Below are 17,462 nucleotides of genomic sequence, written 5' to 3'. Positions count from 1 at the left end.
GAGAGAATTGTCCTTTATAAGACCTTTACATAAATCTTATATTCTCAGACAAATGTGGGTCTGCAGAGGAAACAACTGCAAATGAAATTTTACAACTTAGATAACATTTACACATTTACTGCGCTCAGGCTGGGCACGGTGGCTCACGCCTGTAATCCCAGCACTTTGGGAGGCCGAGACGGGCGGATCATGAGGTCAGGAGATCGAGACCATCCTGGCTAACACGGTGAAACCCCGTATCTACTAAAAATACAAAAAATTAGCCTGGCATGGTGGTGGATGCCTGTAGTCCCAGCTACTTGGGAGGCTGAGGCAGGAGAATGGCGTGAACCTGGGAGGTGGAGCTTGCAGTGAGCCAAGATTGCGCCACTGCACTCCAGCCTGGGCGACACAGCGAGACTCTGTCTCAAAAAAAAAAAAAAAATTTACTGTGCTCAAAACTTTAAAAAATATTATAAATCTTTCATGATGTACAAAAAAGAATTCATCACTGCCCTTTAGTATTTATCCATTATTTAATTTGAATGTTTGGAATATAAGATTTTCTTAAAGCAGATTACCCATGATTATAGCTACCTGAGGGACCTGTCTTGTTGCATGTATGTATGTTTCACCAAAGGCAATCTGAGAATATGTGTTGGATCAAGATTCAGAAAATATAGACTTGAGGTTTCCATTTATTATACTAGTAATCTTAGTAAACTCACTTTATCCTCTCTGACCCTCATTTTTCTCAAGTCTGAAATGGGGTAATAATACTGGCTTATCAGTAGTTCCTGAATAGGATTATTGTACAGAATCAAATTAGTTTATATATTTGAAAAGTACGAAGTACTCTATACATGGAAAGGATGAGAGAAATTATTGAAAATAAGATATCCTAGCATAAATTGGCATCTTTCATTACCATTAGCATCACCGTATGGTAGAGAAAAATGAGAGCTGTGTCTGTATATGTGTTAGAAGTAATCTTAAGTGACACAGGTCACATAAATACTTAAGCAAACTTAAGTTAAAAGAAGATCTAAGAGGATCACCTTTGTGAAGGTCTTGGCAAAGAACATCCCAGACAAGGGGAGTAGCTAGTGCCAATATACACATAAGGTTTAGTGTAGCAACTATGTATACACATAGTCAATAAATAGCAGCTGATGGTGTTTCTGTTCCCTCTCCTCTTTCTCTCTCATTTCCTCATTTCTGGGAGTCTGACACTGAAGGATAAATTTCACTAATTCAATTAGCTAGTTACCACTCTGGTGGCAAATTTCTATTTGTGTAGTCATGGTGATGGGGATTTCCTCTGGCTTCAGTGAATAATACTTTGCAGGTTTATAGCCTCTTACTGGTGAGAGAAAGATACCAAATGTTTTAGCTTCTTCTTCCATTTGTGCGTTCAAAGATAGTACCAGATTCGAAAGCCTATGAAAATAACCTTTGCCCCTCATATCTCTGTTTTAATATGCTTACCCACACATATCACTTTCTTTGTATCTAAGTAATTCATTTCTCAAGCTAACCTTTTGGAGATGACAGGTTTTATGAGAAACGGGTTTGAGAGTAAATGAATGAATTCTTGGAATTTGGAATTCTATTTACCTATTAAGTAAATTTAAGCCGAAAGTTCCCGGAAAATGTTTACTCTCTGGAGTCATCCAAGCATAAACAGTTCTCCTACTCTGCTCTGTGCTCAATTTCTTTGTATGCCACTATCCCAGTTGTAATGGTTAGAAAAGTAGGAGTGAACCTTGATTTTTATTTATTCCTAAATCTCCCACAGCCCCAATCCTTATTTATTCTATTCCTTATAATCTGTCCTTTATTTACAATTTCTACTACCAGTGGTCTTTTTCAGAGACTCACTAATTCTTACCTGGATTTCTACAATAAAATCCCTATTTGTCTTCCTACCTTTCCTACCTTTCCACTCCTATACATTTTCCACACCATTAACTTGAACCTTCCTTTAAAAAATATACATACAGGCCGGGCATGGTGGCTCACGCCTGTAATCCCAGCACTTTGGGAGGCCGAGGCGGGTGGATCACGAGGTCAGGAAATCGAGACCATCCTTGCTAACACGGTGAAACCCCGTTTCCACTAAAAATACAAAAAATTAGCCGAGTGTGGTGGCAGGTGCCTGTAGTTCCAGCTACTTGGGAGGCTGAGGCAGGAGAATGGCATGAACCCGGGAGGTGGAGCTTGCAGTGAGCCGAGATCGCACCATGGCACTCCAGCTTGGGCGACAGAGCGAGACTCTGTCTCAAAAAAAAAAAAAAAAAAAAAAAATATATATATATATAATATATATACAGACACACATACATGCATGTGTGTATAAATATGTGTGTGTATATGTGTATAAATATACATATATGTATGTGTGTGCATTTATTTATGTGTGTGTGTATATATATATATAATTTGCATGTATATCACAACTCTGCAACTCTCGTTATAATCCTTCAGGGATTCCCTGTCCCCTACTGCTCCCTTATTCAAAATTTTGTTTGTTCACCAAATGCAATATCATCTGCTAGAAAACTGCTGGAAATGCGGGATCTTAGTCCCCATGTGAAACTACTGAATCAGAATCTGCGTTTTCATAAGATCGATAATTGATTTGTATCCTTAGTTGATTTTGCACATTAAGGTTTGAGAAGCACTGCCCTTCAAGATAAAGTCTGCATTGTTTCCCCTGCAGCACATGGCCCTCGATGTTGTATCCCTTGCCTAACTGCCTATCTCAGATCCCACTACCTTTCATGCCTTAGTCAACTATAATCAATAACATTTGGTTTCCCCAAATAATCTGAATTTCATCCTCTTGTTTCTTCGTTGTGCCTGTTTTTTCTTATGCCTGGAATACCTCTCAACTTCCTAGCTTGATACTTCCCTAATACATTTCTTAACCTTTAAGATTCAGCTAAATGCAGATTTCTCTTTAAGTACTTTCCTTGGTATTGTCCTACTAGACTGAGCCCATCAGCCTCCATGTTCTCCGCACATTGTCTGCATCTTTGTTATAGTCTTTATCTGGTTGTATAGTTAGCTTTTCCATGTGCCTATTTCTTGCTAGAATGTGAATTCCTTGAGGACAGGGGAAGTTCTTAGTTGTATTTATAGCTGATCACTTACCATGGTACTGGCAGATGTACTACAAGTGTTGATTGATTCTTTCATTTAACAGACATTTGATAGCTATTTCACTGTTCAATAAGTGAATGAGCGGGTGAAATTCTTCCTTCCTCTAATTTACACACACACATACATACATACTACACACACACACAACACTCTTATGTAGATATCCATGTACTTCTGTGTGTGTATATATAGACTCATGTGCACATATACACAAATGTTTTAGCATATATACATACAGGTACACACATATGTACATGTGTATATATAATGTGCATTTCACAATAAATTTGTGAAAGAAATCTTTGTACTCTGATGGAGAAACTATTCAGTTAAGAGACAGCCAATTGGTAAACTTATCTGTGAATATTTGGTGAGCCTGAAATGATACTTGGAAGTGTCATTTTTGTATAAAAGAAATGGACTAATAGAGGTAAAATTCCTTATATACACCTGGAAAATGGCAATTGAATCACATCTATGATAAACCAAATTATCATGATCATAATTGAAATTTCTAAAATTTAAGTACAAAATACTTAGAAGACAATTGCACCTTTTTATTAAACAAAAACTAAAGCAGTCAGATCTGCTTTTCAGTTTGATAAAAGAACGCCAACTCATGTTCATTTAATTTCTTAGTGATTTAATATAGCATGGTATTTTTTGGGGAAAATTATTTGACTTTATAATATATATATAACATATTTATCATAAATATACTATAAAAGAATAACAATATTAATGTAGTATATTTTACTATGAAAACATTAAAGTGAGTTAGAAAGGTATGCAATAGAAAATTAAAAAATGATGTTATTCTCCTAAATTATCAGGTTATAAAATAATTGGAGAAATAATACAATTTTTTTAAGTGGAATACATTATGTTTTACTCAACTTTCAGGATACAAACTTGTCTAGGAAGAGGTTCACAGCAGTTCGGCTTTTTTATACTGGTTTACATTTCAGAGAGCAAAGTGTATCAGTATCATTAAATGGCTTTATCCCAAGTAACCTACAAAAGGAACTTAAAAAACTATAACAGTAATTATTACTTGGAATTTGTCCAACTAGCCACAGATGACACCAGCACTATGCATACAGGAGCTGAATGGATGTTATGTTATTCTGAGTTAAAAGCTTTACAGACTTTCAAATGTTCCCTTAAAATTGTTCTGAAACCCCTAGACAGAAATGACTTAGAATAATCTATTATACCACTTTACCAAGCAGCAATGTAGTTAGCAGTAGAGTCTCCTCAAAGACCATTTAATTATGTTTCAAAAAAGAATATCCAAAAGTCAAATTTCAAGACATAAATCATACCATTTATTATCTATGCCAGCAAGAATTTTGATTTTTGTATGAAAACACATTTCATAAAGTATTAATTTTTTTGGCTTACCTCTCCCATACTTCATGCTTTTACAATGAGAAATATAACCTTTGATGCTGTCTTTAAGATACCCTAAAATAAAATAAATTATTTGTTTTTAAATAGAGTTCTAAATAGGACATTACAAGGATAATTTCTTGATATTCTTAATGATAAAAATTTAAAAAATTTATTTGCTAAAGAAACCATAAATGAAAGTATACATTTTAAGCAAAATAAACTCTTCCTCCCTTTCTTTGTTTTGAATCTCTTAGGATTTCTAGATATGGTGTTTTCTTGCAAGTCTCTTAAAATAAAACTGTCCTGAATTAATACACCCATAATTTACTTAGAAATCTAAAGTTCTGTTTAAACTGAGAACATATCTAATTGCTAGTCCTTCCTGGCTATTGCTTGATGTTGGCCATGGCACTTGATCTACAAAAGCCTGCACATTTTTTTATTGATTAACATTTGTCCCAAAATACATATTCATAGGTGTCAGCAAGACAGGGCATATATGCAAGTAATATCCATTGACCCTTTTCTTTGTGTTAGGTTTTGCCAAGATTTTAGGTAACTGAGAAAATCCTCCAATAAGAGAAAGCTCTGTACAATTAACTTGGTGGCATTCCATGTGTACTTTTCAGAAAACACTATCCAATGTATATGCATTTTTTGAAATTCAAGAAGATCATAAGAGCAAATTTGTATGAATTGCATATTTAATAGGTTGTAATTATGTCTTATCAAAAGCTCAACTTTTAAAATTCTTTATTCTTTGGAAATATGGTAATTGTTCCCTTTCCCATGTAGTTAATTATAAATTTCAGGAAGAATTAAGTGTGCTAAATCTCTTTACTTTGTTTTTTCTTTGTCTCTATGGTAGCAGAGAGAATAGAAGTGAATTACTTTCATCTTGTTTCTGAATGGCATTTCTTTCTTCAAAGGTTTGACTTTATTTTGGGGTCCTGAAATTTCATATATTTTTACTAAGTGAATTTATAAATATGTTTCGAAGAAAAAAGTAGCTTGTTTTAGAAGTTACAGTCTTTTATGTTTCCATGAGACTTTGTAGTTTATAATAGATAAGATCTGCCAATGAAAAAATATTTATTTTCTATAGTAGTAATAATATCCAAATTTTCCTTTTTGCAAGGAGAAAAGTACAATTACAGTCCATTCCGTTTTTCTCATCTGATTACTAGGATGCAATGACAGAATGCAAATATTAATTACATTAAAAATATTTCACAAAACTGCTTTTAAATCTTGTATTTAGTAGCTTAAATTACTCTATTGCATTCAACTATGCACAGTAATAACTCAAACTTTGGAGACTGACAGAGCTTCAGAGAATATTGGGACATGCCTCCATAAAATACTAAAATACCATATTATAGTTTTTAGAAATATTTATAACCAATGATTTCAAGTAAATAATCCCAGACTGCAGAATCAATTTTGGCTCCCAAATTTAGTTATCTTAAATTGCTGCAGTATTTCAGACATTCTTTCCATCTTCTATATACTGACAAAAAAGTTACAAACAAAACTTAAGTTTAAAGTTCTTGACATTTGCTAAGCGCTTCCATGTACTTTTTCTCATTTAATTTTCATAGTAACCTTGTGAGATAAATATTACTATTTTATACTCAGATACAAGAATATAGACTCAGAGGAGCTAAGTGAAACAGGAGAAAGATCCCCAATTAATAAGATAGATATTAACATGTAAATTATATAGTATTTATCTTATTACTATTAGAGTATATATCAGGCCCTTAGACATATATGTTATATATATTATAATGTATATAGTTTTATAATCCTTACAATAATTCCTTAAGCTAGGTTTTATTTTTTCCACTTTATGGATGAGAAAACTGAAACTCACAGAGATTAAGAAATTTATCCAAAGCCACAGATGTAAAAAGTGAAAACTCTGGCATTGTAACCCGGGTCCAGTCAATTCCTCATGGTATTAAACTCTCTCCTCTACTATCTAGGGTTAATGTGATGATACAATGAGCTGACAATGCATGTCAAGTGCCTGGGATTTAATGGTGCTCAATGTATTATTTCATCATACATCTAGGAAATGCTTCCTGAGTCAAAGCCCGCTGTCCTCTCCCCATTGATACCCTGAAATATCAAGTCACAACAATGGTTTCCATTTATAATCCTTTAATGTGGCCAGCCTGAAAACTCAGAGCCTATTCCACTCATTACTGTTAATCTGGGTAGCTAGGTGCTTAGCATATTTTAATGTAGAGTGTTTAATCCTCTTATGCACTAGTTAGCCACAGACTGCACCTCTGTTAACCTGGGCAAATGTCTGCCTGAAGTCACAAAGGATTTTGAAAAGTGTTGAGGATGACTCAGCACCATCATCACTGCCCACTGAAAAACCCTTGTTCTCAGCATCCTTTGGAGAATAGGTCAGCAGCATTTTCTTCATTTACAAAAGAGGCAAATTCATGACTCCCCAGCATGGCTTCAGTTTTAGTAAGGATTTCCTCAGAAACAAATTAGGCCAACTTATTTTAAACATCTTTTGAAGCCTGAGAAAATAAAAAGAAGCAAATGGAAGGATAAGCCCAGGAAGGGATGAAGTCATATGTTGAGGAATATGCCCAAAGTTGAATGAAAAAAGTTAACACTAACCATGAGTATGTTTGGCATCTGTAATTGACACATTGAACAAGGAATACTCATGGGATGTAATAATAGAAGTCATTTTATTTTGGATTCCCCATTGTTTGTTTAAAATGGCTTAATGTCAGTGGTCCTTACCCTGCCCTCTAAATGAAAACGGGTATTCTCATAACTTTCCATTTACAGGAAATGAAAAGTCCTACAATCACTTAATATCACAAATACAGTCCCAATGTATTAATTAAAATTGCTCAGTCCCAAATATTAGTCAAAATTCTGAACACATTCCAGATGAAAGATTCTCTTTTTTCCACTGTGGGGTCTTCAGATAGGACATCTGCTTTGGGGGAAGGGGATGTCATAGACTTCTCTTTTCATTTTTTTTTTTTTACTAGTTTTTTTTTATTCCTATTTACGATTACTTTTTTTTTTTCTATTTACCTGTTTACTAGTTGGTTATTGATCCTTCCAAGTTTGGAGCATAAGAGGGAAATAAGAAAAGGAGACAAGGAAAGTTCTTATTAAACTGGAATTGTGTTTTTTGCCTTCCGAACCTGACATATAATAACAGTAAGAATAACCAAAAAGGAAGAAAATTACTGACAAATAGTGCTGATTATGTATAGAAATAGTTTTAAGTGCTTTACTTATAACTTTTAAAATCTTCATAACTAATGCAAAGAGAGGTAAAGCAACTTGCCTAGGGTTACATAGCTAGCAAACAGGGGATCTGGGATTTTAACGCAGCCAGAAAATGTCTGGCTTGAGTTTTTCCCTCATGGACACTTTCCTCAGTCTTTGGAAGTTTCCCCTTCTGGGCCTAAATCTCCTATGATGTGGATGAGGCATTTCCTTAGCGTCACATTTTACAGCAGCCCACCCTATATGGAGGGTTGTCTTTGCAGGTGTTACAATGGCTCCAGAATGAATCTTTTGCCTTGACAAACTCTGAGAGTGCAGGCTAACCCATATGAAGCCACTTCTCACTTAAGAACCAATTTGCCACGTTATCTCACTGGTTAAGCTTCTTAGGTGAGAGTCAAATCCCAGTATACTGACCTCCTAAACCCAAGGAAGTTATGTTAAGCTCTAGGTGCAGTCCCATTGAAGTTTCTTTTGCTAATTGTAGGTGATATGTAAGACTTCTCAACCCCTCTTCAAAGATATTCTCCCCCTTTCTAAATCTTTAGTCATCTAACTTTTGTATACCAGCATTATATTACATTATAGATAGGATTCAGGATCCTGAAGTTGGTTCTTGGTAATTTATTTGAATATTGCACACGTGGTCTAGCCTCCTTTGGAATCTCATTTTTATATCTTGGTGTCTTAGGACTTCCAATGTAACATTTTGTGCACATATTTCCCCCTATAATGTATTTTACATTAGCACATGGCAAGATTTGATCTTCTCTTTTTTTAAACATCTCACTCTGAAATTACATGTCTTTATGGGAAATTAGAAAACTAATTCAATGAAAACCTTTATTTTGCCAGAATAATTTTTTAATACACACCTGTATACACACACATAAATCATATTTGTAACTATATATGTATCTATAGACACATTATGTGGATGATGCATAATGAACACATTATGTGTATGTAGATACATACATACAAATATAGATACATATTATATCTCTATATTTAGAAATATATGAAATTGATGATTTGGAGGCACTTTCTGAGTCGTTGTTTTTCCTCAAACTTTTTGAAAAAATTTTTAACTCTTGATGTGCTAGAGAGTATATTGGACTAGAAGTCAGAAAAAGTGTTCTAGTAATTTTAATAACAAGAATTAGCTCATAAAATTAATTTTCAAATAATTAATGCTTTATAATTATCCATTACATTTCTAAAGTACTTTACAACTCACAGTGCATTTGCATACACATTATTGCATGTCATTTTAGTTCTGCATGCAAAAAGCCACTTAGTTCTGCTCCTTGGGCATCACGTTTTGACCTCTTTTTCTTCATCTGTCAAATACCTTAGAGTCTCACGGATGAGTAAGACAGCTGAAATGCTTGTTCAAAGATTAAACTCAGGAGGGCCTCTTGTGTGTTTTACAGGATCAGATCTGGGTCCTTCCATGTCCACTTCCTGGTAGGATTCATTTATCCCACACCCTGCTGTCCATTTAGTCTTGTGAAGAAGAGATAAAGGGAAAGGCTGAACTCAGCTCTCTGTATAGCATAAAATCATTCTTTCTCCTCAGTCCTGGGATTCTGAGGTCCAGAATTGAGGAGTTTCTTGACAAGGCCAATAATGTCTTTAATTTGCACTATCAGATGGTCTTTTGAGTTACCTTTAGCCTGTAACGCCCTCTTCTTACACCTTTGCCTCCTTAAAACTGTGTTGGAAACCTGAAGTGTCTCTTCAAAAAGACATTTCTGAATTACCCAGCCAGAGTTAAATACCTCCACCTTTTGCCTCAATTCCTCTGTATAATTTTCCCTTACGCTTGTTCATTTCTTACTCCTGCCCCAAGAATGAGTGCAGTGAATATTTTTGATCTGTCATGAAATGGTTTATTTATCCCATATCAGTAATATTGCTTTATAACTGCAGCTTTATTAGTTTATCTTTCTCCTTAGAATAAGTACTTTTTTAGACAGATACTAAGTCTTGATATATCCTTATTCCTAATGCAATAGCTGGCACTTAGTAATTGCTCAATAAATGCTTGTTGACCAACTACATGAATGGATGAATGGTCCTGTTATTTAACCCTGTTTTAAACTCAGTACATTGTATTGTATCTCCTAAAAGGTTGGGGGCTTTAGGAGAATAAGGATTATTTAAATTTTTATAGTTCTAAATTTAAAATCTATATGTATACCTAATGTACCATTCATGGAGTGTATTTTGGTGACTGAGGGATGGGTAAATGAATGAGCAAATATGTGTACAGTTCTATCATGCAATACTTCTCAATACCACACCCCCACCCCGAAAAAAAACTCCTTTGTTTATGAGGATCATTTTACTGTGAACAGTAGAACAACAGAACCTTTCAGCTCTTACTCTGCTTTCAAAAGAACATGCTATTTTAATGAAACATTTAGGTCAAAATTTTATTTGTGTGAATCATCTCTCACTCTGCCACACACAACTTTTTCTGAGGATGAAATGGCTAAATGTATATATAAGCATTTCTAAACTCCAAAGCACTCTAACTGTGTATAAGCCCCTGATACCCCCCAAAAAAATATTCCCATGTTTTTGGAGGGATGGGGTTGTTTGAGAAGAACATCTTTAGGGTTCTCTAGGTCACTTTTCAAGTTCTTTGTAGTTACATATTTATACAATCAATCTCAGGTGTAATTGGTCAGCATATTTAGCTAATGTTCTCAGAATATTCTGGAATGAAATATGTCAAGATTCTAAAGTGAGAAACAGATAACCAAGGAAGATGAGAGGTTTGGAGACATCAACCTATCTGTTTTTAAAAGACTAAGACCCATTGATAGTTTTGTCTCTTAAGAGGACATGTTTTTAACGGTCAGCATTGCAAATCCCCGAATCCTGGTCTAGTCACATATCACTAATCTACAGGTATAAACATCCTGGATAGATGAATGGGACAGAAGGAAGGTGGGAAAGCTTTACCTTTTGTCACCAACTTCTATCTTAAATCTTTGCTTAGAGAGCTAGGTTCTCCCTTGAGGGAATTCTAATGTTCTCCCTTGTTTTTTGGCTTAAGAGTTAACTAAGAGTTAGACATGATAGTGTCCTTTCCCCTAGTGTTTATTCTGGTTCTAGCTGGGCTTCTAAGGAGCTGGCCTGCTACTCTTTTGAGTAGGAGGTAGGCCCAAACTGTGTTATGCCACAGTGTACACATTAAATGTTAAAAACAAAAGATACTGAAGAAGGAGAATGAAGACTTCGAGGAAAAAGAATTTTAAATCCCTTTCCTTCTCCACCTGCTGTGGTAGGTTCCTTGATCCATGTTAGATCTTGTCTTCTTTAGAAGTAGAGCGAAGTGGTAGACAAAACATGAGGTTAGGATTTTCAATAACCACACTTAAGTGGAAGGCTCTTTCGAGACCATCTAGTCTAGTGGTTGTCGATCTTTGCTAGCACTGAAACTCACAGGGAAATAACCATTTCCTGTTCATATTCCCAAGACCCTAAAAGATGTTTCATCAGTATATCAGAATGATAAATGATCTCAACTGCAGGGTATACCACTTTGGTAGATAAAACCAAATATTAAATTCTTGGTAGAACTATAAAGTTTGGGAAAGATCTTTGGGTAAATTTGGCTCTTCCTCTCTCCACATTGAATGATGGATCCAAGAAACTTTCTCATTTTACAGATGAGAAAAGTGTGGCCTAAAGTGTTAAAGTGAGTTTTCCAAAGTTCCACAGGTAGATCAATGGGAACACTAAACTAAAATCCAAGGTTCTAACTTCTATTTCAATGTTTTTTGCTTATCATACAATAGTATTAAAGAATAATTTGTGTTCACATGACATGTGTCATCACTAGTCTTTTTTATTTGTCTGGCCTTGTAAAATCATTGTTAATTTTCTTAGTTAAAACACTTACGAGAAGATCTTAGTGTCAGAAATCAGGTAATAATAGAAGGCAAAACAGAAACACACATTTCCATCTTTCTTTATCCCATGCTGAGCACCGCAGAAGTTGAAACACACCTAATTTATGCACCCGTCATATTTTGTGAATATGTTGTGTGTTCTCATTAGTAGCTTCCTTGCAAATTGTGATAATGATCTGAGGAGAATCTATATCTATTATCTGTGAATTAGGCAAAATACTAACATTGTTTCACAGTTGTGACTGTCAAGAGCATTTCATGGCAGCAAGCACATGGCCAAAATTAGCTTAAAATTGTGGTTATCTGACCAGTGTACCTTCTGTACTCTGCTGCTGCTGCTGCATATCATATTTTGCTTTAAAGAAACTGATCATGGAGATTGATGATATAAGTTTATTTTTATGATGACTTTATCCATAATCACTCATACAGCATTTTAGGGCTTAGTGATGCCTTAAAAATAGATCAACCAAATAAAGTTGCTCTAAAAAGCTTACAAATCACAGGCAAAAATTTTAGTGTGATAGGAGTACTTAATTCAGTATTTTATTCAGTTAAATCAGAAATGTTAGGATCATTCATTAGATAAAATCAGATTGGATGATGACATGGCTTACCTCCCATTAAAGAGACAGTCTAAAATAACAGAGGCAACTTCTTATAAAAGAAAGAGCATACATGGGCACCAGAGTCAGCCAGAGTCTTGCTGCAATCTCAGAGATGCTGCTGTCTAGTAGGTTGAGTTTTAGCCAAGTTGCTTAACCTCTCTAAGTCTCTGTTTTCTCCACTAGAAAGTGAGCATAATACTCCTACTTATGTTTATTGTGGGGACTAGTAATAATATAATGTGTCCAGAATAGTGCCTTGCATATTTAGTTGTTCAGTAAATCACAGCTGTGGTTTTTATGGCGATTATTAATATTATAAGTATGCCTATATTATCACTGAGAATACAATGAAAAAAATAAAAGATAAAGCATGGCTTATTAAAATCCTTCCCCCCCTTTTGGACTAATCAGTTTTCATTATCAAAGGGGTGTAGCAGTATTGTTGGTGAAATTAAAGCACTGTATTATTTTTAAAAGCCAATTAGAAGTAAATTTACAGGAATTACAACAAAAGTATAGGTTAACTAGTGATAAATTTCTTTTGTATAAAGAAGTGCCTGGAAAATGGTTTAGAATGTCAAATTTCTGACTCCTTGAGAAAATTGTTTTATTTCTCTGCACTTCAGTTTTTCATGTGATAAGAAGGCCTCTAAGATCTATCCCTTTCAACCCAACATTCTGGAGTTCTATGAAACACTCTAGAGAGAATCACCATCACTAGCTTATAGTCTGGAAACAGAGACAAATAAACAGCCATTCTATACCTTGACTCATGTGATCTCACAGGAGTACAGCATGTTTCAGGGTTGATTAGGAGCCTGGAAGAGAACAGTCAGCCTCTGGGTTATAAGAGTTCTCAGGTGGTTGGTATTGAAGCCTGGAAGGCCAGATGCTGAGACAGCCTGGTGCCAAAAACCTAGTCCTTAGAGTAACAAAAAAGGAAAAGGATAATTTCTTATGCTTTGATAAGAGTAGAAATTATGTACCTAGTTTTCTGCAGCATTGCACCAACAAAGCATTCTCTCTCTATGATTATAAATAAGGTAATAAACATTGATAACAAACATGTCAGCTAGCATATATACATACTGGCCCATAATAAATAGAATATAATATCATTTTTACTTATTTGCAGCAAAACCAAGGCAGATGCCCAGCCCAGAATTGTTCAGTGGAAGCCCCTGCTTGGATGCCTGTCCACCACTGTACTGTAAGTTTGATTATTCCAAGATTAGCAGATTGAAGGATAAATGTTTTTATATTTTGGAATAATCTTAGTGGAATGAGCCAGAATGCTCTCTGAAATTCTGGAGTAAAGCAAATATTTTGCAAGGAGAAAGAATAACCTTTCAGAAAGCTTTGCATTATAAAAAATATCAGTGATTAGGGATTCCATGCATTTTGTTGGAGTCAGGATAACTTGGAAAGGATTGCTTTAAATGGGTTATTGATGAGTTAGAGTTGGAAGGTCATTAAAACGAATATATTTGCACATATGTTTTTCAGAATAGCTGCATATTCAGCAATACTTGATTTTAGATGCCTTGAAGAAAGATGCTCTCTCTTTTGTCACTGTGTCAACTGCTTAATAGTGATGAGCACACCAACTTGCAATTTTCACGTCTTCCTGGTGTAATAATAGTCTCTGCATTTGCATAGTATCTTCTACCAGAGAATTTTCCAGTGCCTTAGAAACAAACAGGTACTATGTCATTATCCTTGTGCTACAGATGGGAGATTTCAATGCAAAGGGAGTAAGAATAGTGCATCAATTGTAGCACTGGGAACAGATCCCAGACATCCTACTTCTCCTTTCATGTACTCATGCTACTACTTCTGTACTCTGAAGTGTGTGAAGAAAGTGGCTGAATGTATGATACTCTGTAATACATGGATTGCCTAATAGAAATGACAGTGGTGTCTCTTGGAATTATGTGTACTGTAAATGAGTTTAGCTGTCATGAAATAATTTGTGTATGATGGAGACAAAAAATTAGAAAGTTACCTTTTGGAAATTCTCCTCATTTGACTCCCCTTGTAGGCAATGGAAAAGTAATATGTGGAGCTTCCTAAATATCTTTATCTATTGTTGAGGTACCATGTGCTGAAAGATATGACTGGACTGACATAACATGTCTTACAACTATGTTAGCAGTAAGCCTGGGGGAGCCTGATTTTCACTCAGATTGTGTGAGAGATTAAGCTTTTTTCCTCAGTTTTTGTTTATCTGTGGCGGGGGGAGAAAGTGGGATCACCTTTAGTGAAGGAGAGATGGTGATGCTAAATTTTGGAGGTATTCCTGCAGTGCAGAGGGAGCCCAGACATGCTGGAGACTCAGAGAATAAAAATGTTAATTTTTGAGCAGATGATCAGAGGAGAGTGCATGCTTAGGGACTACTTATGATAGAGAAAGGATGTGGTTTTTTTGTTTTTGGTTTTGGTTTTTATTTTTGAGACAGGGTTTTACTCTGTTGCCCAGGCTGGAGTGTAGTGGCATGATCTTGGCTCACTGCAGCCTCCACCTCCCGGATTCAAGTGATTCTTGTGCCTCAGCCTCCCCAAGTAGCTGGGATTACAGGTGCATGCCACTAAGCCCAGCTAATTTTTTTTTTCGTATTTTTGGTAAGTAACGAGGTTTTGCCCTGTTGAACAGGCTGATCTTGAACTGAGAAAGGATGTGTTTTAATAATTCTATTATTTGTTCATAAATAGAACACTTCTTTTATTGTATCCCTGATGGTATCATTTCATAACTACTGATTCCTACATCTGTTTCTCCATGGAGACAATGTGCTCCTTGGGGTCCTAGTATATCCACAGCTAGTAAAATCCCTGGTACATGGCAGAAATTCTGGGAGTTAAATTTCAATATGTGAATCTCCTATATGTTGATTTTTCTCTTTAGTAAGTTTTAATAAATTATTTCACAGCTCTCAGATTTCTTGGTAAAGAGGATTAATAATGGTATTTTACCCTCTTAGGCTGGTAGTTTCTATTTCTCCTCTTCATCATTCTTTAACACTTTTCTCCTAAGAGAATACCATAGAACGTGTGTTTTCAGGAATTTTGTTTTCAAGCTACAAAGTTTAGTAATTCCATTCAGTTGTGTCTAGTACTATGCCAATTGCTGGAAATATAAACATGAATAAGGCAGTAATCCTATGTAAATCAAACACACTCATGTATAATACCAATAAGAATTTCTGATCTCTAATACACTGGTAATTTCAGCCCAAAATATTAATATAAGAACTTTCACATTTTATTACTTTGTGCAGTCTTGTTGCAAGGAAATTGCATAATTAGGATTCTGTCTTTTGAATTATTATAAATCGTTCATCTTTCATTATTCCCTTGGAGTTGATGAACCCCTTGGGATCTGGGAATCCCAGATTAGGTCCTAGTTCTATTGTAGAACCTTAGGAACAAATAAACAACTACATTTAAGACTCTTCCTGAAGATCACAAGTCAGAGCGCCAGCATTAAAGTCTTATTCTCAGTGCTGTGGTCAGGTGAGAGAATCAGAAAGTAGATGTTTCTTTTTCATTTCTGCCATAGAACTGGGGGCTACTGGTTTCATAAATTTCCTTTGCTATTTACATAAAAGTAATTATATCTCCCAGTGAAACACATATTTTCTGAAGGAGTTGTGCAGCAGATACCGATCTGCTTTCTCTGCAGAGAACCCCCAGTCCACAGAGGTGGGCTCCCGATGGTCATGTTTAGATTATGTGAGCCTGCCCCTGGCCAGGACTGACAGATCCAGGAGGAAGACATTTGATTCCAGCAGGGCCAGTTGAATTTTTTTTCCTGGGAATTTGAAATTTGTACTGGAGATATACCAAACTGGTAGTCATCAATTTTGAATCATATGAATGAGAACAGTTTGGAAAAAGTTATGTGAGGCTCAGTTGCTTAGACCTCTAAAGCTGCTTTGTATCTGCCCTTCTTAGGTATTATGTACTCAAAACTCTCTTGGATTCTGTGAAATGGCCTCAATAACTTACAATCAATGTTACTTCTTTCTCAGTTATTTAGATTTTGTTTTATTTATTTTTGATAGGGTTTGTTCTTTGATTTACTTGCAACCAAAAGGAAAAAGAAAATAGTTTAATACTACTAGTCAGCAGTGTTTACTGAGTCTCCCCTAGAGCTAGTGTAATAAGTAGTAGTCTCAGAAAAAAGCACTAACACTGGGATTTTGATAATTTATAATCTATTTCAAATATCTGACTGCAGACAACACTTGGGTATATTTAAAAAATGATGAAATAATAATTTGACAATACCTTAATTCATCTTATAGAATAAAAAAATATGGGCAGTTAACTCTACAATTAACATACATATATTTATATAACCAAAAACTATGATATGTATGAAATTCTGGTATTAATATTCATTTTATAATCTCTCAGGAAATAGTGAAAATCTTCACCTTGTGCTTAAGAGAGTGTCTTGGCTGTCATAAATTCTCCAAGGACTGAAGAAAGTTATAAATAAATTAATTCATACTTACATGCCTAATAAATTGATAGTCTCTATTATCCTTGTATATTTTTCAAATTCAGTTTATTCTCTCCTACATTCCTTTCTCCACTGTCCTATTCTTGCTCTTTGTTGTTCTACTCTGGGATGATTGTATCCTCATAATTAGGCTTTATTACATTTTGCAAAAAAGCCTTGGTTTTCATGTCTGCATTTGCCCCAAGTTCATTTTAAGTGCAGAACTTTTATCATTGGATTTCTGGCTCCTCCAGATTGCTCTGCAAATGTCTGTCACCAGTTACATATTGCCTTGAAAATGGCTTCTATTAACTTTTTGTTCTCTTTCTTCCTGGATGTGTGTGTGTGTGTGTGTTTATTTGTTTGTTTTTTGGCCCTTGGCACCTATGTAGTAATGGGGCTGAGAGGCTTTTTTTTTTTTTTTTAAGACTTGTCCTTTCAGTAGTAACTATAATGTACAGATTGGGGTTTGAGCAGAAAAGAAATTATACTCCCCGTTAATTATTTAGAAACATGGACATAATTAAACTTTCTGAATACATGAAATATCTTCCCTAGTGAAAAGTGTGGCAGTTTGTTTCTCTCCTATCGTGCGGCTAT

The 17,462-nt window shown here is 35.1% G+C and overlaps 1 protein-coding gene across 7 annotated transcripts in view; it reads left to right on the top strand.

Moving 5' to 3' along the window:
• DLG2 (discs large MAGUK scaffold protein 2) overlaps positions 1–17,462 on the top strand; it is a 2,166,992-nt gene that overhangs the window by 495,891 nt on the left and 1,653,639 nt on the right. For 3 of the 7 annotated variants that reach the window (XM_034934113.3, XM_055093777.3, XM_034934119.3), the window contains one exon: positions 13,491–13,565. The exons of the other annotated variants lie outside the window; for them this stretch is intronic. In XM_034934113.3, the coding sequence (XP_034790004.1) occupies positions 13,491–13,565 (75 nt within the window). The remainder of the gene's footprint in view (positions 1–13,490; positions 13,566–17,462) is intronic. 7 annotated transcript variants of the gene reach the window in all.

This window comes from Pan paniscus, chromosome 9 (genome assembly GCF_029289425.2).
Source record: "Pan paniscus chromosome 9, NHGRI_mPanPan1-v2.0_pri, whole genome shotgun sequence".
NCBI lineage: Eukaryota > Metazoa > Chordata > Mammalia > Primates > Hominidae > Pan > Pan paniscus.
Note: the sequence above shows the minus strand (reverse complement) of the source record. Positions and strands in the feature narration are given on the sequence as shown.